Genomic DNA, 23,517 nt, shown 5'->3' on the forward strand with positions numbered 1-23,517 from the left:
TGCTCAGCAGCAATGTCCTTCACTAAGTGCTGCACCATCTATGAATGTATTAAAAGGATATTTCATTTATTGTCCTGAGTTGATCCTCTTGCTAAACTGTGTTTTTCATTGATTCGCTTAGTGTTCTCTACTACTTTTTTATTTAAAAAAAAAAAAGCGTGATGAATGTATTCTCCACAAGCGAGCATTCAGAAAACACCACTAGTTGTACGTGAGGTTGCTAGATGTATTAGTGCAGCAGTTATGCTTTGCTATCTGATGATACTCCGAGAACATCTATGTACTGCTTACTGGTACTACTTATCTAAGTAACTTCAAACCTGACTGGACTGGAAAAACTACCGATCCTTATAATCAAGTAGATGATTGTCAAACATGACATATAACTATGGCTTAGACCCTTAGTAAAAACAAAACACAATGCACATGGTCACCAGTGGGAAACCCATTTTTAGAGGGTTGATAACATTTTATAAACAAAAATGGGAAATACTTGTTATCAGTATAATACAATATATATGTCTTATACATTTCACAGCTATTTTGATGAAGTGAAGTGAATTATTATTATTATCATCATCATCATCATCATCATCATCATCATCATCATCATCATTATTATTATTTTTATTTATTTATTTCTTAGCAGACACCCTTATCCAGGGCGGCTTACAGTCGTAGACAAAAATATTATTTGACAGTGGTTCCTTTTTCCCACCTAGCTGTGATTACATTAGGTGAGATAAATATATACTGTTCACTATTGGATATACACCCATTTGACTGATAAAAACTGAAATCTCAGCTAAGCTATTTTTGAAGCTGAATTGATAAAAAAAAAAACCTTTGCACATGTTCTAACAGAACATCACATTGAATACTGAAGAATTAGGTATTTATTTCAAAATATTACTCATAGTAGGGATAGCCTTTGTTTTAAAATGTAATATATTTGGAGTTCAACAATTACCAGAGAGAACTAAAAGAAAGGATGATGCTTCAGTTTTCATCTGTTGTGACGTGATGTTGTCACAGTTAGGTAGGTGAAGTTCTTACATATTGATACTACAGTATAACAGCAGGATACCTATTTCCACGGTTAAAATACCACAGTAACGTAACTAGAACTGAATTACTATTAATTTGTGCATTGTTTTGTGGTTATTCATACAATTAATCAAAGTGAAGCTATGGTTTTTGTCCTCATATGTATCACATAAAATGACTTGTTAAGCCCCTTTCACACTGGCATGCTCTACCAGGATCAGAACCTACCCGGTGTCATGCGGGTCAGCTACTCAAATTCACACTGCTTTTGATAAAGCTGGGTCAACCTGGGTGACAGAAGCAAATACACAATGCTTGTATCAATGCCCCGGAAGCAGTTTGTTATGGACGCTTCCATCCAAGCTTCTCTGGATTGAACTGTCGGCCCAAATGTTGATTAGAGCAAATGTTTCTTAATCTGTGCTGCAATCTGGCGCCTAGTGTGTCTCAAGCAACAAAAATATCGCTAAACAGAATAAACAGAAATGTTCCTTGCGGAAGTGAAACCTTCTTACAGGCGTGGCTGTTTGTTATTTCATCAGCTTACGAACGTCCGTCAAGCATTTTGTCTCACTCCACCCGGGTCAAAGGGTGTCGACCCACATCCTGAGGTGGGTCGCTGTGACCCGGGTGTGGTTTCAAACTATGCAGGATTGTGACCCAGGTGCCAGAACCCGGGTAGGAGTGCCAGTGTGAAAGAGGCTTTAGAGTAGAGTTAACTAATCATACTGACAAGAAGGTACTTACAATTTAACCTAGCAAGTGGCTAATTGGTGCTCAATATATGAAATATAGATATAGAAATGCATGGCTTCTGCTAAACCAGAATAATTAAAACACTGCCTACAGAAAAAAAAGCTTTCATTTAATATACATATACTGTATATACAGTATATACTGCCTCTATTCCCCTGGGTAAAAAAAGTGGTTAAACTGACTTACAATCGCATCTTTATTTGTAATCCTGCTTCTAAAGGACATTCATTATATTAATTGTTTATGATGAAACCACCCCAAGGTGAAACCACCCCCAAAGTAATAGCAAATTACCTACATGTGTTGCTCTAGCAGCTCACTAATAAACGGTATCCTATAAATAGAAAAGTTGGTGAAGAGAGCTTTGTAGAATCTAAGTGGGTGTCTATTCCCAGTGTGCATTTATACATTTTAAATACAACAATTGCAGTATGAGGAACATAATCATCAGCTTAGTGAGTCATGCATTTTTATTTTGTAATCTGAAAAACTGTAATACTGATTGAAAAACCTTTTTATGTTTAGCCATCTGGATAATGATATGCAAAAGCATTTGATAGACGCTCACAAAATTTGATACACAGAAAAATGTGACTTACAATCTATAGCACATTCACTGAACAGGAGGAATGTCTGTAATGGAATAGATTGGTTTACTGGTTGTCTTACATTTTTGGCTAGAGGTCCTACTCTGACAGGCCTTTAAGGCTGGGAAGCTTGCCTTGCTGCCTCCCAGAGGGAGATGCAGTTGTAGAGGTGGCGGAGAGGAGGATGGAGGAGCAAAATGGGCACAGGTGTGGAGAAGTGCTTGAACTAGGGTTGAAATAGCAAGCCGATTGCTCCTGCCCCCTGAACCACTGATTTGTAGTTTCAACTTTCATTTTAATGTCATCTTACCTATTGTAATTATGTTTGCAATCACTCTGAGAGGTTCTTACTACAGTTACTCAGATACTGTGTTTAAAAAAACGTATGCGTTAAGGTGCTTTTATGAGTTTCGGAGCTGTTCTTCAACAAACTGTGTGGCATGGTAAGGTTAACACTAAAATTACCATAGGTACTAAAGGGTTAAGTGTGTTGGTTCAAAGTATGGACTGTGAAGTTACTGTATAGTAGTGTTCTGTTGAGGGATTGGAATCCTAACTCCTCTCAAAGGCAACTGAGCTTATCAATAGGTGCTCACCAGCGAGGCAATGCAGAAAAAACTGCGCAAGCGTGACTTGGGTTTAAAAAAATAAGATAAACTACAGCTTTATGTAATTGACCATAATAGCTTACAGGTGGCACAATCCTATCAGCAATCAATCATTCCTGGAACAAACCCTTATGGTTTGGGAGGCATTGAGAACGAGTACTGAAATGCTAGTTTTTGCAAAAGTCCAAGACAATTAAAAAGAGGTGCAGGCAAAAGTTGGTCTAACTGGAGAGTTAGTATTATCTGCAGCTGTCATTAAACATATCTAAGGAGAATTAACTCAAACAGACTACATAGAACAGTATAATATTATAACGTACTGTATATTTAGTATATATATATACACACACACACACACACACACACACACACACACACCAATGTGGCATATATTGTTTTAGACAAAGTAAAATTGAAAACAATTCTGTCAAACTGTTTGCTGTTTCCAATTATGACTGCTTTGGATGCATTCCAATGGTGTTCAATCACATTCAACTGCTGCTGGATTTGCAGTATGGGAAGATGGCTTTGTTTTAAGTAAACATAAAAACTATTGATTTCATTTCTATTCAATTTTGGCAGATAGATAGAAAGTGGGCTCTGTTGGCTAATTCAGCATTTGCAAAAACAATTAATAATAATAAATAAACACAAAAAAGTTATATTACTTTCAGCTTCTATAATAAAGTGTGCACTCCTCTTCAGCTGTCTGGGTGCTGAAAGAATGCCAGGCAACTGAAATCCAATGGTACCGTTTTCTACTTTACAAACTTTAAGTTATACAGTACCTAAAGTTCTAAATGAGTAAGTATGGAAACATTGTTCAGTGCTATGCTATATGATATTAGATGCAAAATGTTTAATTAAAAAAAAAAAAATTGTCAATTTACCAATAAATATTTCTACATAACGTCCTTCAAAATATCTAACCATAAACTAATGAAACTGGCCTGGTGTATAAACAGAATTCCTAAAGGTAATAAGCCTCCTTATGTTCCCTCTGGAAAATATGTATAGCATTGAGACCCATTATCATGCATAAAGCCTCTATAAACATATTTCAGCTTAATGTGCATAAGATTAGGCCATATCTAATGTCTCAGTAGCAGTGACTTTTAGAAAACCATGAATAACTTTTTTTGCTTTGTTGTACAGTAACACCAAATATGAATGATGACATTTATACAATCCCTGATGTAGCATATATCATTTATTTGAAAAAGAAGTATGAAAGGTCTTTTACCTGTGCTGTCGTCGTATACAATGGTGACCGTTTTCCATTTGAAGAAGTGGACCAAGTCCAGGATTGCTCGACTGAGTGAAGAGAAATCGGGATAAAGGCTGACATAGAAAGAGTCCCTGTTGTCTGAGACTTGGTGCTTCCATTTTGTCTGTATGTGAGGAACTCCCAGTGCATTGCAGATGGACTGTACAGCATTGGCTGAAGAACTATGTGAAGGACCAAAGATGGCTGCCACCCCCAGAGAGAGCTGATCACAGGCTGAAGAGGAGATAGAAGTCTGTCAATGATGAGAGAAGAGAAAGCAAATGTGCTAGCAGGTACTATTCAGCACAATTACCTTAATTACCTGATGCAGTATTCCTGTTTACCTTCTGAACACTTTTAGGAAAGGGTATTCCTGTGGAAATGTGGGTTCCTGGGCATTCTATAAACAACCTATACAGATTCCTCTGTGTTTAGGTTCTTCATAATTAGAGGGTTTCAAATAAAGGGTTCTAAATGGATCCCATACACTCCTAATTTGGGGTTCCCACTTCCACTATCCATGGATATTTCATGATAAAAAAAAACCTTCTATATAGAACCTAAACACAACAAGGGTGTCCACTCAGATTAAACAAGAAACATTGAATAACATAGATGCTATATCTCATACAACACATGTTTGAAAAACATTAAAACATTTGAAATTCATTCTATGTACACTATGTACAAAAAACAGCCAAAGAAATATCCTTGTTTTGTTAATAGGGCACAGTGTTCAAATAATATTGGGTGACATGTATCTTTCTGCTAGAGAACTCTACCCTTACTGGATAAGCAAGATAATTGAAAGGGCATTAATAATCAAAACCAGTATGTTTTTCACAGGGCACTTATCTTATTAGATAGAAAATATCCCAGTGTCTTGGTGACCTGAATAAAAAACATGGTAAGGTGCCCCTACACTATTTAACAATTTGCTTTTAATAATAATCATTAATCTGTAACTTCTTCACTGCTTTAATTGAATTGTTTTCCATTTACTGACTAATTATCTATATTTAAATATTTTAATTCTGCCAGAATTCATTTAAAAGGTAGCCTGCAGTGACTGAGCAATTATCTGTAATTGACATATAACTGCATCATTATCTCATAATTGTAACCATCAGGTTACCAAGTAACCAAGACACCATACCTCCATTTTACTCAGAGGGCATTATCTTGTCTTTTTCAGTCCCACCCTTAGATTTAGCTATAAAATGCTATAAGCTAAAAGCTCTTCAGAAAGGTGGCAAATGGGATTGCAAGAAACAAATACATCATAATTTAACTAACACAAATGTGACAGTATGGCTTTAGAATATCAGCAGCCAATCAGAATACAGGAAATGTCCAGGTCATTTTATGATTATTGTATAGTAGTAGTAGTATTCAGATATTCACTGAAAAAATGACTGCGAGTAAAATGTGATCTTCATTGACCACCATTTAGGTCCTGCATTAATTTAACAAAACATTAGAAAGACTCTCAAAAAGGTGTAGGGCCAAAGTTGGCAGTCAGCACTGGATTGACGTGATTAGTGTGTAAGGTGGTTCAATTGTTCTGGATTCCTAAACTTACTCTTCGGGAGTCTGTTCCTCATATACAGGAGTAATTTGTCCAGGGTACAAAAGTACCTGGCAATGTAATGCTTTCTCTTCATCTTCTATTAAAGTCTACATACACTAAAGTATCTGTGTTATGGGTGTACAAAGCAACAGAGATGTTAACCTGGTTTCACACTCTGGGCATTGAAATTCAATCATGAAAATAGCAGTAAATTAAATAAAAAATAACATCTACACAAATGGGAATTCAGCAGTAAAACAAGCAGTAAATTCAGCAAAGAGTTACTAAAACTTTAGTTTAGTGATATGCTAAAACTGAGTCTACTGTACAATCTATAACTTATTATGAGAATGACATTACACTTTTGTTTTTGCTACAACATATAGAAATGTTATAATTGACTGTGTCTGCCTTTGTTCCAAACCCTCTTCTCAATGGTTTAATTGAATTAATTCATTTTACCAGTTACACCTGGACTGGAAGGCCCCTGTTATAATATATATTATTACATGACGTATATGATATATATCATGTAGAACAGATCCTTATTCTCAAGCTTTATTATTATTTGGAAGTAGATGTATTACAAATATGTTTAAAATGCTTCTTTAAAATACTAATCATAATCAAGTTAAATACAAGTACGGTATGTACAGTATAAGAGCATATTATATGTCAATAATACCTTTTGAACTGTCTTAATGCCATACCCCTTTAATCCCTCAAACCATTTTCAGATACAATGCCACGCTGTGTAACAGTGCAGGATACAGCTATGTAATAATGTTTACTTAAAGGACACAACAAAAGCTGATAACCCTTACTTTGTCATTCTGAAAAGATAATTAATCTTGACATAACCACTTTCTGAATTGTGCTGTCTTTACAGTATATAGAGGTTTATGTTTATATTGGCAGACCATGATTTAGATGGAAGAAGGCAGTGGGTGATGGCAGAGAGTATACATACAAATTAAACCGTATACCTTTTCTAGAAGCTTCAAAACTGTCATAGATGTTTATCCTTTGGATGTCATATGTTAGCGTTGTGTTTGGCAGTAGTGTCCTGTTTCTGTTGATTGTATTTAAAGCAAATTTGAAGGCTAATTCCTCTGCTCCTGAAGGACCAGATTCTACAGATTCAAAAATACCCCCTGAAAAAAAGAGAAATGGAAAAATGTTAGTTGCGTTGAAGCAAGTTGTCTGGAAGGAATGATAAAAACAAACATAATGCAAATAAGAAAGTACCTGGGCAACGGTAGAAGCAGTTTATTTATTGTTCTGAGGAGTTTCTTACACTAATTTTATAGTTTTTACATATTTTTCCCATGGTTATACTTTGCATTTTCCATAGTTTGCTATGATTTTTTTTACAACACTTAAGCAAATCTCTTTGTTCATTACTGCACTTGCCTATGCTTTACCATGCTGCCAGTATGCATTACTACACTTTGCAATGCTTGTACCATGTTTTTCACCGTTAAATGCGTTCTGTCGCTTATCGCACAATATTTACATGGCATTGACTGCGTAATCTGAATAGTATTGTCTCCAATGTACCACTATCCACATTACAATTTTAACATCAGAGCTACTGTTAGCTAGAAAAAAGGCACACAAATAGCAACACTGAGCTGTGACAAACCAACATCACCACTGGTATTGAGGTAGATAATAAACCAGAAGTGTTTATTGAGGTGCTGGGATTGAAATCTGTCCAAGTCATACATCAAACTACTCTGTGCATGCATTGTGTTTCTGGTCACTGGTCCATCACATGTGCAAGACAAATTGTAATAGGTGTTCTGAATACCCTGATCCTGTAGCGTGGCACAATGTATATCTAGGATTTCCTGTTTGAAAAAGTAATCGCAATAAAAAAGGGATATTGTTTTTATGTTTTTATGTTTTTATTTGAACCAAGGTTACATTTAATGATATGAACATGTTTCTGTTGGCATGAATTTATTAAGGCTGCAGTGTAAAGTTCACAAAACATACATTATTTTAAACGCAGCGATTGGCAGGATCTGGCTATGGGTTAACCAAGAATGATTCATACCATACTCCCCCAGCAGGGGTCACAAAAACACAGTGTTTAAGGAAACTAACACTAGTGAAGGGTGAAATGCAAGGAAAACTGCCCACAACTAACATAATAAAAACTGTATAAGCGGTGTAGTATATGTTGTAACTTGTCACGTCTGTGGTAATAATGTCAGACAAAGTTTGGAAACAACTGTGCAGGCTGGCTGCCACCTGTATCTAAGATAACTGGATCAACCATACCATGCTGAACAAGAAAACCAGTGCAGGGATCAGTGAAAAAAAGATGTGTAATCAAAGAATAACTGAGCCACAAAAGACTTTAGACAAAAGTGAGATTAGACAAAAGAGACCAAAAAAAGTGAAAAAATGCACAATCATTTACTAAACTTATATTCAAACATATACAGTAACTGATAAGATATAGGTACACTAAGGCTGAAAAGACATGTCCAATGGTAGACAATGAATATGTGGCACACCTCCTCATTACAACACGCTTCTGAAAATACTGTATGAAATGTTTTGGGTTGCATTCCTCCATTGATTAATGACCCAGAACATCTGAAAATATGTTGAAAGCACAGGAGTGAGCATCTTAACCAATACGCAAAAGGCTTGTTTGCATTTGTGGTTATACATCCACATATCTCATCTCATTCAGTCAGGGGTCAGAATAACACAGTACTGCCATCTGAGCTATTAGCTCAGCAGGTAAAAAGCCGCTATTGTCTTGGGGTTTGCGATTGGGTTTTGATGTTACATGGTGATCTTGAATCCTTCAGATTGATAAATGGGTTTCAACGGTGAGGCGACACTCAACTTTTTAATTTAAAAAGAATAACACAGGCAAAATTGAAAACAAATCACTAAAAAAACCACAGGAGACCGCAATGGAAAGTAGGACGTCAGATCTAAATTTAGTGATTACTATCGTCTTTGGTAGGTCTCTCTTGTAAAACAGATTTTAATCCCAATGGGACTTCCTGGATAAACATTAAAAAAAAGTACTCAAACAATTGTTCAAAATAGCTTCAAAAACAATATGTAGGTTCTGTACCTAGCCTGTTCAGCACCTTTAGTGGTGACTGAACATTGGCTTTTATTAAAGGAATAGCAAGCTATTTGTTTCAGTAAATACAGCCTTGTGTCTGTGCCAATAAACACATTTAAATAAAGTAACTAAATGTAGAAGACTTTTATGTGTGGCCGAACGCATGGCCATCATTATGCCATTCACATTTTACAGCCAGTTCTGTTGGCCTGTCATGCTTGATTGATAATTCATATCCTGTGTATTTTAAATTGATTATGCATTAACAGCTATGACGTATTAAAAAATGAGCCTCAGGTGTCTGGTGAGGCTTTTAATCAGCCGTCATTGATTAATTTAAAGAGGACAACCTACAAGCACTCAGTACACAACTCTAGTTAGTTCTCCTTTTGTATTGGGTGCCATGCTGTTCTATATTCAGAATGAGAGTGAAAGAACAAGCTTGTATACTGCATCAGATTCAGAAAAAAGCACAAAAAAAGGATGCTACCGTCAATGCCTTCAATTGAAAAATAAAATTGTCACTATTTAAACAGCCAGTCTTTGAAAAAAATGCTGGTTAATTATAGTGACAACTTTTTGGATGGTAAAAAGAATTTCACAGCTGGTATTTATTATTATTATTTTTTTGGTCTGTGAACCTAGCTTGTTAAGGCCGGAAGCCTTAAACACAAAAAAAAGGAGTCAGATGCTTCCTGGGGCAATTGATATCTCTGGAAACAAACTGTTCTGCAAAAATCAGCCCTAACTGAGAACAAAAGCCCAGCTGAATATAAATCTCTTTTTGTTTATCTAAAGCATATAGGGTAACCAACTTGTTCAAGTTGCAAAGAAAAAGTGAGAGTTCTGAAAAAAAAACAAGTCACAGAATCTTGACAAGCTGGCATGAAAGCTGCTTAAGTGCACAAAACAATGTAAGATCATGTTATCATGCAGTGCAAAAAGCTACATTTTTGACATGTTTTATTCATTATTCTTAATTATTGTGCTGGTAGCTTCTTTTGCTTCTTAGACCAGATTTATATAGCAATTGTGTGCCAATTATTTGTCCAGTAACTTCTAAATTACTCTGTACTGTGGACATTTCTTAAGAGTTTATTTTTTTTCATGAAATTGACTTTTCTTCTTTTAAAAACAGTGGCCCATATGCTTAAAATGTACTGTCCACTTTATCATACCAGTAAGTCTTTAACATTTGATTTGGTTATTCATAAAAGTAATTTACCGTCAAAAAACAGCACTCACCACGACGTTAGAATAACATGCCCTTGGAGAGCAATTTTCTTATTGACATATTATACTTCTGATTCATAAAGCTGTAAGGTGCCATTAATGGACCCTTACCGGCATCATAATGACCACGTGCCTCAGACCAAGCAAAGAATAAGATTGGTTTTATCAGTCTAATTTACTAGCATTATTAATGTGTTCAGGAACATGTATTTAAACCAATAGTAATAATAAAAAACGTCTATGTTTAATTATCCAATAATTAGGTAATTTAAAAATGTTGTTATTTGTAACGCATGCATAAAATTGCATTGTTAACAGTATAGGCTACTTACTGGTTGCAAAACATATACATCAGGTTTGTAGCCTACACTGCATGGTTTGGATTCTGATGTGACCGAGTTCTTGCAGTAAAAAAAAACACATTATTATTCTTTCCTATATCGATCACTGTCACACAGAAAGCAGGTAGTACTTAGCTTTACATTATTTTATTATTATTTGTTTATTTAGCAGACGCCTTTATCCAAGGCAACTTACAGAGACTAGGGTGTGTTAACTATGCATAAGCTGCAGTCACTTACAACAATGTCTCACCCGAAAGATGGAGCACAAGGAGGTTAAGTGACTTGCTCAGGTTCACACACAATGAGTCAATGGCTGAGCCAGAATTTGAATCAGGGACCTCCAGTGTGGTCTGGTGGTTAATGAAACAATTTCATAGCATTCCATCTTCCTATAGAAGTCCTCCAAACACATACGTGTGTTTACTATTTATATTGAAAAATACATATTTGTGTCAAACAAAATTGTATTCTTGTAGGTCTAGTTAGTTTTCTAATCCAATTTCGCTATAAAAACTGAGTAGTATTGTGAGACGGGCAGGGTTTTTCAATCTAGCTTATTGTTTTTGTTTAAAATAAGCTTTTTGTATGGTAAGATATACTGTATGAGAAACAGATTTTAGATGTATTGTTATTGTTAGGGTTACCAGATTTCCAGAGTGAACAACCAGGACTATTTTTTTTCTTCTTCTTCAATTAATTGAAGCCGTAGCAACTCTGCAGCAGTTAAAATAAGTATTTAATAACACAATCATAATTTCAAAATTAAACAGGCCAATGGTTTAGGAATACCATGTGTGATAGCCCTGTCTGCCAAACATTATCACTGTCCATGGTACTGCTATCTACTGTATTTAATCCTCAAAAGACCATTTAACTGATCCAAAAGATTTACACAAAGTCCTAATCCTGCATCTCAAGTCATTCCACCTCTGACTGTTATAGCTGATACCCTACAAAGAGACCTTTTCTAATTATAATGGAATCTTGGTGGCAATCAATTGATAACCATGTTTTGATAACCCATATTTTTAATTGAAAACAAAGTGTTTCCCAACAATGTATCAGTGCTTGAAACAGGCCTGTACTCTCCAGTACTCAGTACCACCACTTTTCTGTTACAAGGTTAGTTCAGGAAAGTTCCAACCCAGGTATAATTATGCTGTGCTCTATGTGCTAGCACAATGCTTTTGAGAGTTGCATTTTCAACTGTAGTAGGTCTACTACATTCCAGTCCATTTACTTTTCACTGGTGATCTGTGGAACTACACTTCATTACAGCACCTTGAGGCATTGCGTACAGAAGTCAGCACTTTCAAGTTTCCATGGAAACATCTTTGTTTCAAAGGTACTGTGAGTGAGTGACCTTTTTTTCCAGCAAAGAATGACTCAGGCCGAAGGGATTCTTTGAGAAATGTATAGAATATGATAAATAATTAGTAATGGAATTTTAGAAACACTATTTAATTTGACCTACAGTAGTTACATGTTTGTAAAATAAACTTTTATAAAAAAATAAAAAAAAAGTGCATGTGTTGTGCGGTTGCTAAATAGTGAGCATTGTAAATAAACGTTTTGACAAAAAGCCTTCAGTGTATCTATACCTCAGACAATGTTAATACTTACCTATGCTGTGTCTGTATCCTAAAAGTCTCTCTGCATCTCACTTGGAGTTAATAATCTCTATACACTGACTGTAGCACAGTAATAGAATACTGCCTCATTTCTGTGTCAAAATATATACACAACTTTGTTTACCTAAAACCTGAGCCGGACCCTGGACCCCCAGTAATTTGCCAACTTCATCAGTCCAATTACCTACCGTTTCTGTTATCCCTGTTCGCCATTGTATGCAAGCACAGTGCAGGGACTCCTGAAAATATTTATTTTTGTTTGTATTTCAAGCTTGTGGAGGTATATAACAGTATATACCTGTTTGTTTACCTCTGTCTGTGTAATCCTATCAGGGTTGCCAGATTTCTGACTGAAAAATAGCGACCACTTTCTTCAAAACAAGACCAAACAAGACCAAAACAAGCGCAACCCATGTTAGAGAATGGCGTTTATGCAAATTCCAACCCATGACTCTCAAATTCCAACCGCGACTAATTCTGTGGTGTTGTTGTTGGTCTTGTAACCTGAGTAGCTGACTACGTGCGCGAGAAAGGCCTGCTGAATAAAAGGCCTTTGGAAAGAAAGCATCTTTCATTTTCTGTCTCCTGCTGAAATGCTACACTATGCTTGCTTTATAATGATATTTTGTTTTATTTCGTTTTATTTTTGCATGTCGTTTTATTTCGTTTTATAGGTTGCATTTCATTTTATTTTGTGCTATTTTGTATTTGTGAAAAACACGGGGCTCTACTATGAAGGCTCTGCCCAGCCAGGACTGTCGTAAAGACCTGGAGTCACTGGCAGGCCGGGATTTCAGGAGCAACAGCAGTAGGTTAGTTTAGGGGATGTTGATCCCAACCAATATAGAGAGGGTTTCGTAATGTAGAAGGTCCTGGAGTGTAAGGTCACCATATGGCTCCGTGTTCAGTGGGACAGTTTGGGATAGTTCAGGCTTTTCAACTCACAACCCAATGCATTCAGGTACGTTTTACCTGTCTCAGGTACCATTCTTACCTTTAAGAAAAGCAGGACTACACTTACCAGAATGCATTGGGTTGTGATTGAGAAAAGCCTGAACTATCCCAAACTGTCCCGCTGAACACAGAGCCATATGGTCACCTTACTGGAGGAGGACATCTCGTTTAGTGAGACTAGCGCTCTCCTTGTGTGGCAACATTTTTTAGCTTTGTTTTTTTGTGCACCTGTGTGTTAAATAAATCTGCGCACCTGTGCAGCGTGTCAGCACCCAATGCTCTGTGTCTGACTCGTTATTATTCAGTAACGACCCACACATGTAATACTTCCTTCCTCCTGTTACACTTGTATACAATGGCAGTACCAAATGTTTAAAATATCACTGTTACACAATAGTCTCAGGGCTATCAAAGCAGCAGAAAACCACAACATGCTATTGTTTTTGCATGTCAATATCTGCAACTTTCACAAATCAGCATCATAATGCATGTCTCGAAACGCCGAGGGTGACCAAAGCGCATGGCTGCCAAGGACAAATTGCCATGGAAACAATGGCAGGTCCAAAGTACTTTTTAAAGGTGTTAATGGTAGAATTCATATTTTTAATATGGTTTTAGCTAAAATATAGTGTGTTTGGTAAAGCCTACGGCTACAATATTCTATATGTAGTGGGAACCAGACAAGCTCACTCTCCTGAAATACCTGCAACATATAATGACTGGTGTTATACCACAGTTAAACTTACTATCTTCAATATAGGACCAAGATTAGTTTTGAACTCATTAGTTATTTTTTTTTAAAAAAAGGAACTGGCTTCACTGACACCAATTATCACTAGTCTTGGATGACCTTACCTAAAGTCGCATTAGGCAGTCCAGGATTAGTGCTAATTGTGGTCTGTGAAATCAGCCGTTTAAATAAAGTTTGATATTCCTTCACCTGTTCTATGCTGTTGGTAGCTCTTACCAAAAAACCGGAAAAGTGTAATACATACGAAATGTTATTTTTAGATAAAGGCAATATTTAAATAATTTGAATTGAGGTCCAGATTTAAATGGTGACCCTTCTTAAGTGACTTTGAAAAACCTGATAAAATGATGCCAAACAGATCAAACAAATCTTTATACCTATTATGATTAGGGGTGTGATTTTGTCACAGTGGTCACAGCGGTGACAGAATCCATGAATTTTGACGTTTGTTTCCACAGTGTGAAAATAAGAAAAAGGAGCAGTTCCCATCTTTTGAATTGCTTTCGGTGCAAACTTAATTTCAAATAAAGGTGAATACTTACACAGAACTATACAAAATGTGGCAAAATTAAGTTCTAAGCAACTAGCAGAGTAATATTCCAAACAATTCCATGAAAGTGGAGAAAGCAGCTTTAAGGAGAAACAAACTTAAAATTGCCCGAAAGCCTTTTGTGCAGAAAATACACCCCAGCATACACTTGATCATGCAAAACCTAAAGGGAGGACGGTTTACAGTTCTGGAGAAGCATGAACCCCAATTTGTAGTCATTCCCCTGAGGTGAGGTGACAGTGCAATGCAGAACGACCCTTCTATAATCTTTTTATACTAAAAGCACAGATGTGTTTAAATAGACATTAATGAAAGGGATATTGTAAAATTCTCAATTTACACACAAACATTTATTTTTAAAAAAAACTACATTTGTGTTCAGATCAATTATTTTTATTTATTTATTTACATCAGACAAGGTATACATGTTAAAATTAAAAGGTTGTTTTTTTAAAAGGTACTTTTTTTAAAAGTCTATGTTTACTTTGACTAGAAGCATGTGTTAAAAGAAAACACATTAAATGCTTGTTATATACATTACATATATGTTTACTTTTACAAATACTAAAATATTACAGTATATTACATGAATACATATATTTTTTAAGTTCATATCTTTGTAGCAATGATCATTCCGTGAAATTGTCTATTTTTAGTGACTGTGCCATGATTTTTACATATTTTTACTGTGACAAAATCGCATCCCTAATTATGATCTATGCACTTTTAAGTAAGGCTCACAAAAACAGGTTGCACATCATATTGTTAAGTTAAAATATAAAATAAAAATAATAAAAAAAAAAAAAGCTTTAGCTTGCTTTACCTAGGTGCCTCTTTCTGAATTGAAGCAAAACAAGTACACACATATATATATATATATATATATATATATATATATATATATATATATATAATTATACTTTTGTTGGAGATGCAATCATTATCTTTTTCCAAATGTCCTTAACAGTACATAATTAGTAGGTGTTATAATAATATGGTATTTGGCAGGAAAAGTGCTCAGGAGTACCATTACTTTGCCTCCTCAGATATTGTTATAGTTAGCAATTACAGTAGCTCAGTTAGCTGTAAACTGATTTATTTTTTTTAATTCATCCATTGATTAGTACAATTAGTTGGCATAATAATCTACTTTTAACTGGATAAGTGCATAATATTGTACAGCTATGTCCAAAGGTTTTGCACCAAGAATTTTAGGATTGAAACATAATTTTCTGGTCTTAACTGTATTTCATGTTAGATTTTGAAATGTCACATTTTTCCATTTTAGTCAACTTAAGTATATGGATTCTTTTTGACAAGGTCTTCCATTGATCTGAATGCTTGGTTTTCAAAAAAAAAAAAGAAGCAGTGTTTTAAATACTGAGCTTTGTGGATGGTAAATGCATTGTATTTATTTTGAAAGGGATTAGAGTACCTGCTCATGACAAGACATAAGATAAGTAAACATAATATTAATTTTAGACCTGCAATATAACATTTAAACATGCATTCTCTAGTCTAGCGCCAACACTCCAATTTTATAAAAAGTATCCATTCATCTGAATAAGGATAATCATTGCGCTCGAATTGGATATTAGGAGGAAGGACCTCGATCTTTTACTTAGACGGCATGCAGAGTTCCTTATACACAGGGCTCCACTCCCTCCCCCGGTGGGTTATTGGGACAAATTGCACTCAGGGATCTCCGAATTTCTGTGGAGAGGGAAGCGGACACGCATTCAATTTCATACATTACATCGTGAAAAATCCTCAGGAGGACTGTCTTTACCATATTTCAAATTTTACTTCTGGTCTTTTGTGTTGCGACCGATTACAGTCTGGTTTGATGCTAATACTCTTGTATCGTGGCGACAATTAAAAAAAAACTTAGTATCTCCTGTTAGACTACAAGACTTGGTTTATTCTAGCATTCCCCTTAAACAATGCAAATTACATTTGGACCCATAATTTCTTATTTGATCACAGTGTGGCGTTTGGTGGAAAAGCATACTACATTTCGAACAAGTGTTTTCCTCACTCGCCTATCTTTCATAATAATGTGCTCTTATCAGATGGACGCCCTTTTTCTGTCCCTCAATGGAGTGATAGGGGGTTCATACTCTAGCAGACATTACTAAAGACAACTACCTATGCACATTTCAGGATTTACAGCTTTGTTATAATCTTCCAGATACCTGTTCCCTGGGGGACAGAGTTTCCATCTTATAATTTACATGATATGCTGAACACAGGTGGTAAAACAAAAGGGCGTGTCCACACTTTGCACTCACTTATTAAGAGCCTTGTATAAACCATTGATGATTAATACTATATGGAATAGGGACATACCTTCTGCAAATGAAGACATTTGTTAGGAAATTGTTTGGGATAATCTATGCTGTGCTTCTAAAAACCCTACTCAGCAGCTGAACCATTTAAATTTTATTCATAGAATATACCTAACTCCTCAGAGACGATTCTGAATGAAACTCACTGATACCCCGTTGTGTGTGCTTTGTCCCCAGGGAGCCATGGGCACCTTTTTTCATATGATTTGGGAGTGTCCGGATGTGGCTATATTCTGGGATCGAGTTTGCTCAACTTTATCCACTATGCTTGGGAAAGTCATTCCTTGCTCCCCTTTGGCCCTGTTGCTGAACGATGATTCTTCACTTGATCTGTCGCTGCAACGAAAACGGATTTGGCTGCAAAAAATAAAACGTTAGCCCTATGCTGGCAGCCTCTGCATTCCCTGCCCTGGCGCCAGTGGTCCCTTGCATTCCTCAACATCATTTATATGGAGCTTTCTATCGCTCTGGTTTATGGGGCCGGGGAGGGGACTGTACAGACCTGGGGAGCAGCTGGAGATACCATTAAATCATTGATCAATTAGCCCTCAGTTGTTAATATCTGATACAGATTTTCGGGGTCCTATGTGGGGTGGTGGGGGGTAGCCACCAGGGAAGAGGGGAGAGGGAGTGGGATGGGGAGGGAGGCATGGGGAGAAAATGGGAATGTTCTTTTGTTCTGTTTTTTTGTATTATGTATTTGTCTCATTTCTCAAATAAAAATTTGATCACAAAAAAAACTATGAAATTCACTTTCAACTGCACATACGGCTTTCACTCGAGGTGATCAAAATTTGCATGCGCCAACGCGCAGTGTCGAAGGTCATCAAGTGACAAAATGTCCTTGCAGTGAACATGTACCCTGTCCTTAGGCTGTTGGACTACACAGTCTCATCCAGTGGTTATAGAGGGTATAGGCTCCATGCTACTCATCTCCCCTCTATAACTCTATCACACACTTTACCACATATCCTCCCCTCCAGCTCAGACCCATCAGGGTGAGCGACCCTGGTGAGCAGTGCGTGCACGTGGGAAAGACCATTGGCATTACCATGGTTCTTGCCTGCCCTGTGCTCGAACAATTAAAAACCTGTAGGCTCAAAAACCACCTGGTTACTCTGGCATTCTTTTCTTTGTTTTGATGCATCCAGGTTAGGGGAGCATGATCTGTGAGCAGTTTAAAACATCTTCCTAGGAGATAATATTTTAGGGCTTCTACAGCCCACTTTATAGCAGACACTCTTTCTACACTATTGCATAATTTATTTTCCCCAATGTCCCCAAGTCCCTTCACAGCTTCTCACTGCTCTTCTGCTCCCTCTGATCCTTCGGGGTTTGGGGTTTAGGGTCGCTCTGGTGCTGCAGGCCATAGTAACTCAGTATTTGTCATGTACCGCTCCACGATGGCAATCAGCTGGTCAACGTTGGTGGGGTCACCCTGTCTGACCCGTCTCCTTAAAGCAGGTAGAAGACCCCTCAGGAATTGATGCATTACAACCTGTTGTATGACCTCAGCAGCTGATTGGAACTCCGGCTGTAACCACTTTCTGGCAAGGTGGACCAGGTCGAACATTTGAGAGCAGGGGGCTTTATCCGGTGAAAATGCCCAGCCGTGGAACCTTTGTGCCCGAACCACTGTCGTGACGCTAAGCTGCGCCAGGATCTCCATTTTCAGCTGTTGGTAATCGTTAGCTTGATTGGGGTCCAAGTCGTAACATGCCTTTTGTGTATCCTCGCTCAGCAATGGTGCCAACAGTCCTGCCCACTGGGTAACTGGCCATTCTTCTCTCTCCACTGTTCACTCATATGCTTTCAGATATGCCTCCACGTCATCCGAACTGGTTATCTTCTGTAGGTAATGACTGGCACGGATGGGATGGGACTCACGCTGTACATTGCTGGTGACAGCATTGAGTTTTTCTGTCGGTGCTTGAATTTCCCGCTGCATTGTGTAGTGCGCAGCTGTTCTTGCAGGAGCTAGTTGGTCTCCTGCTGTACCCGAGTAGCCTCTTGTTGAGCACAAGTAGCTTCCAGCTGTGCTTCTTCTTGTACTCGGGTCACCGCTTGTAGCTTCTTGCTGTGCCACCGCGACTTGTATGAGCCCGTGAACTAGTTTCCATATTTCTGAAGTCGAAAATAGTGGATTCAGGGCCTTTAAATATACCTGCTAATAAACCACAGATGTTCTGGATTCCCTGGAACTCGCAACACCTGCTGGGAAGTGTAGTTTTTTAGCCTGTCCTTAGGCTGTTGGACTACACTGTCTCATCCAGTGGTAACTTATAGAGGGTATAGGCTCAGTCCTATCTGTCTCCACTCTATAATCTACCCCACACATGTTAAAGCAACATTTAATCACGAAAAACAAACTAAACCTCCAAATCCAAGATACCTGTACCGTTTTATATCAACTATCAATCTATTGAACATTATTGATAGCGAGTATGGAAGAAAACAGAAGAAATAAAAGATGCTATATGGTATGAATATAGGATTTAAAGTGTATGCCAGTTCACTGATTTGCCTTGGACCCAATCATTGCTTTAACTGGTAAAGGACTGGCCTCTTAAAGGGCTGGTCTAGTCACATGGCATTGTGTGCTTTGTCCTGGGAACATATTAGTCTTAACCTTTCTTTCCTTTCTGTGATGCTTTCTTACTGCAACTACATTTTTAGCTTTCAAAACCTTGCCAACACTGATTCTTTTAAGAGGATTCTTCCTGTACCTCTTCATGTTAAATGACCCAGATGCAGTATTGTATATTACTAATGGTCTAGGTGGTCAACATGTTGTTTTAGCTCTTGTGTTCTTATGGGTGGTTATGGTTATGGTCATGGTCATGCAGTCAGAATCATCTCCATTCATTTGCTTATGCAGTTTAGTTCAGAATTGATGAAAATAAAATCTGACTAACACGTTTACCCTGAAGCACTGCACTTATCCTGTTTTTTAATCCTCTCTCTCTCTCTCTCTCTCTCTCTCTCTCTCTCTCTCTCTCTCGCTCTCTCTCTCTCTCTCTCTCTCTCTCTCTGTCTCTCTCTCTCTCTCTCTCGCTCTCTCTCTCTCTCTCTCGCTCTCTCTCTCTCTCTCTCTCTCGCTCTCTCTCTCTCTCTCTCTCTCGCTCTCTCTCTCTCTCTCTCTCTCTCTCTCGCTCTCTCTCTCTCTCTCTCTCTCGCTCTCTCTCTCCTCTCTCTCTCTCCTCTCTCTCTCTCTCTCTCTCGCTCTCTCTCTCTCTCTCTCTCTCTCTCTCTCTCTCCCGCTCTACACCACTTTAAATTATGCTCTGTGGTTACTTTGGAATACAGATTTGCTTCAAAGCATACAAAGGTTTACTGTCCTTTAACAGCACATTTCTTCTGAGGCTCAAAAATGGATTTTTAATTTAAAAAGAACAAAACATGGTGGGGTCCTACATTTAATCACACATCTCTCATTTATAAACCAAATTTAATACTTTTGTCATTGTATTCCAGTGCCAACAGTATTCACAATAGACCCATTCTGTGTCTTCAGGTGCGAAATTACATTTCACAACTCCTCAGAAAATAAAGCAAATACAGATGACTCACCCTTGACAGATAACTGAAAATCTGAGTAGGGGAAAAGAGAAACAACATATGTCTTTATATAAATAAAACAAGTTACATACAGTAAAGGGTCAGTTTACAATCTTCTACAACTCACTGATAATTCTACAGAGCCCTGATCTGCAGAATGTCTTTTACCGCTACATATTACACCACTTGCTACAGGCCTAGTTGCACAGCTGAACTGAAGCACAGAGTTCACCTTATCAAACAAGTTACAACTGCATTTATAACAACAGCAACTTGCTGGAAGACATTGTGTGGCACAACATTTGCCAGAACAAATGACCATTTAAAACCCAGTCTTATAGTACCCCTAGACTATATGTCAAGGAAGCATGGTGCTCCAATTGTAACTAGGTGGTTCATTTGAATCGCCTATCGGGATAGATCTTTTTTTTTCTATGGCATTCATCAAGTAATCCATCTAAATTGCATCAACCACTTATTTTTAGGGGTAATCCTGAGATAACCAAAGATAGATGATTCATGCAATCCAAGGTAATTCCCAAATTCTCTAAAATGCTCTTAAACACTGACTGGATACTGATTGATCAGCTCACCCTTGTTCATGAAAAACCCCATTTATAAAATAACATGTAAAGCATTTTTTATGCTTTTGCATATTTGTGTTGCTTTTCTTGATAACTACAGATAAAAAATACAGTAGTTTTTGCTCTGAGACTTGTGTGCAAGTAAGGAAGGATTATTGCTTAGAAAGAGGTATTCATTGAATATCATTTCAGAAAAGAGCACAGCGGTTAGCTAGAGTTGTGTTGTAGAGATATTGCTATCAAGCTCATAGTTGTTCAACACAAGACCTACATTATTTAATTGGCTGTGAAGTCTATTTAACAATGAGACGTCATGTCCCTTAAGGGAGCTTTTGCGTCAGTAATGTTTTGGAAATTAAAAGAGCACAGCACACGAAGGAGGGGCTATTTAGACACATGCTTACATTTTAACCTCAGCCCTCATCAAAGCAATCGTGCGACTAAATTAAATGACTGAGCTGTTTATTGTATTTTGGATTTATCTATTTATTCATTTAATTTTGGAGGTGAGGCCCAGCAGGGCTAGTCTTCGTCTGGCTTCTTTGATTATCTTGTGTGATGGGGTGAACTATACCCAACCTATTTGCTTCCCAAACCACACTTGCATGACTCATTCTGCACTCCATGCAGTTGTGTTTTTACAGGCTGATCCACTGTTGAACTCTGCATATGAACAAAAATGTCATACATTTTGTGAAAAATATACTGTATTTACCAAATGAATCAATTACAGTGCATTTTTCAGATAAGTTCATTTTTTTCACATTGGAAAGCAATCATATGTTAGGAGTTATATGCATGCAGTTAAATGATCACCTATTAGAAAGCATGTGATTACTTGGTGGCAGGGGATTTAGTGTTCTATGAGCATGCTTCTAATTTGTTTGGCAAAGCACTACTGTAATTGCAATGGGGTTGGGGTTACAGCACTTGAAAGAGTACAGTAATAAGGGTTAAGGGAAAGATGTTTATAGCACAGTATTCCTTGATAGAGTGTATTTCAGTTTACAGCTAAATTGATACACCAGGTATGGGGTATAATATGGTCATGAAATGTTGGTACTATATGAGCTTTTCATTGATTATCGAGATTTAGTAACTGCCCGCATAGGTCATGCAAGGTTGAATAAAGCTTCAACACATTTCTAAGTGACCACTCTTGAGACAATTGAGAGATTCACAATATTTGTTTAAAATGGGCTCTGTGTGCAAGATATGAAAATCAAACATACAACAGTGCATATGCATTTCCGGTCTGTTTTCTGTCAGGAAAAATGTAAAACACTAGTAAATGTCATTTTGATTCAAATGACAGCATTATTTAGATCTGCCATATCTTTAATATCAACTGAATAAACCCCACCAAACTTGTCTAGTCTATTGCTAGCTAGTTTAATTAAGTATCTTGCCATTTGATTTAATACTGAAATGCCTGTAATAACAGGAGACAGGCACCAAGCAAATGAAAGGTTGGCACAGTTTCTTAAGTCAATGGCAATAAAGCACCAACAAGGGAAAGCACAGACCAGATCAATGGCGCCGTAGCCTTTCAAAAAGTGGGTGGGTGGGTGGGGGTCATTTTGAGAATGCACTTTTATTTCTAACAAACATCTCACAAAGTTAAACTGTAAAATTTTCACAGGAAACTACATATTACACAGCTCTGGCTCTCTGGACCAGATACTGTAAATAGAAAAATGAACCCACAGAAGAAGTCAAAGAAATTGTAATTTTTTGGCAATGCATAATTAAGTCAACATGTTGTGTTGTTCATGTCACGCGGGGTTTCCAATAGATGAGACGAAGGCATGTGTTGCCCTGGTATGTGTTTTCAACTGACCTAATCCCCATTCAGCATGCCTGGATGAGTTAGGACAGAAACTTCAACATCACCTCAAATGATCCCAGAAGACCCCAAAACCAATCAGAAAATGTTTTTTCATTGGCCATTTATTTTCATACAGTATGTTGATGCTTTATTTCTCTATAGATTTGAGTTATTACATTATTTATATTTTCCCTTGTGTAATGAAGTCCCCTTACCTTTGCTGGTGAGTAGATATTCCACATTCAAAGCTTCTAGGCTTGTTTTTTTAGGTCACACTGTGCATATGTTTACAGGTATTAAATATTGTATCCATTATATCAAGATAATATATTCAGAGAAACTTCAGACAAAATTAACACAAACAGTGTTCTATACCCCAAAGGGAAAATGACATCTGTTATGAAAATCTTGCCTTTATTATTAGATGGCTCAAGAATCTCCTCAAGCATCATATTTTCTGAGCAGTCAAGAACTAATGCATTCCATCGAAAATATTTTCTGAAATGTTAAATCAAATTGTTTAATTTACATTGAAGAAACCTTTAAGTGGAATTCATGTTGAATAAATGACTCCACCACTGTCATCCTGGCTTCCTTTAAATGAGCCGTCTCTTTTTAAATTGTGTTAATCTCGCTCTGTAAGTTACCCAACAGCTACAGGGCACAGTCAACCCACGTTTGAGCATATTGTTGTCTTATTAAATCAATACAGCTTCAGCAAATGTATCAACTGGTATATTATAATGTGAATCATATTATATGTCTGTATTGAATATCACAGGATAAAAAAATATTTCAAGC

General features: G+C 37.1%; 1 protein-coding gene across 4 annotated transcripts in view; it reads right to left on the minus strand.

The window, feature by feature from the left end:
- Positions 1 to 23,517, minus strand: part of LOC117402639 (glutamate receptor ionotropic, kainate 2) — a 211,012-nt gene that overhangs the window by 140,320 nt on the left and 47,175 nt on the right. For 3 of the 4 annotated variants that reach the window (XR_009328750.1, XM_034003986.3, XM_059024630.1), the window contains exons 3-4: positions 6,822 to 6,989; positions 4,242 to 4,499 (exon numbers count right to left, since the gene is read on the minus strand). Coding sequence is in view for 3 of the 4 variants with exons in the window: in XM_034003986.3 (XP_033859877.1) it covers positions 4,242 to 4,499; positions 6,822 to 6,989 (426 nt within the window). In the remaining variant the exon portion in view is untranslated. Of the gene's footprint in view, positions 1 to 4,241; positions 4,519 to 6,821; positions 6,990 to 23,517 lie in introns of those variants that run through there. The other variant, XM_059024631.1, reaches the window with a different exon arrangement.

Source organism: Acipenser ruthenus, chromosome 5 (genome assembly GCF_902713425.1).
Source record: "Acipenser ruthenus chromosome 5, fAciRut3.2 maternal haplotype, whole genome shotgun sequence".
NCBI classification, from domain to species: Eukaryota; Metazoa; Chordata; class Actinopteri; order Acipenseriformes; family Acipenseridae; genus Acipenser; species Acipenser ruthenus.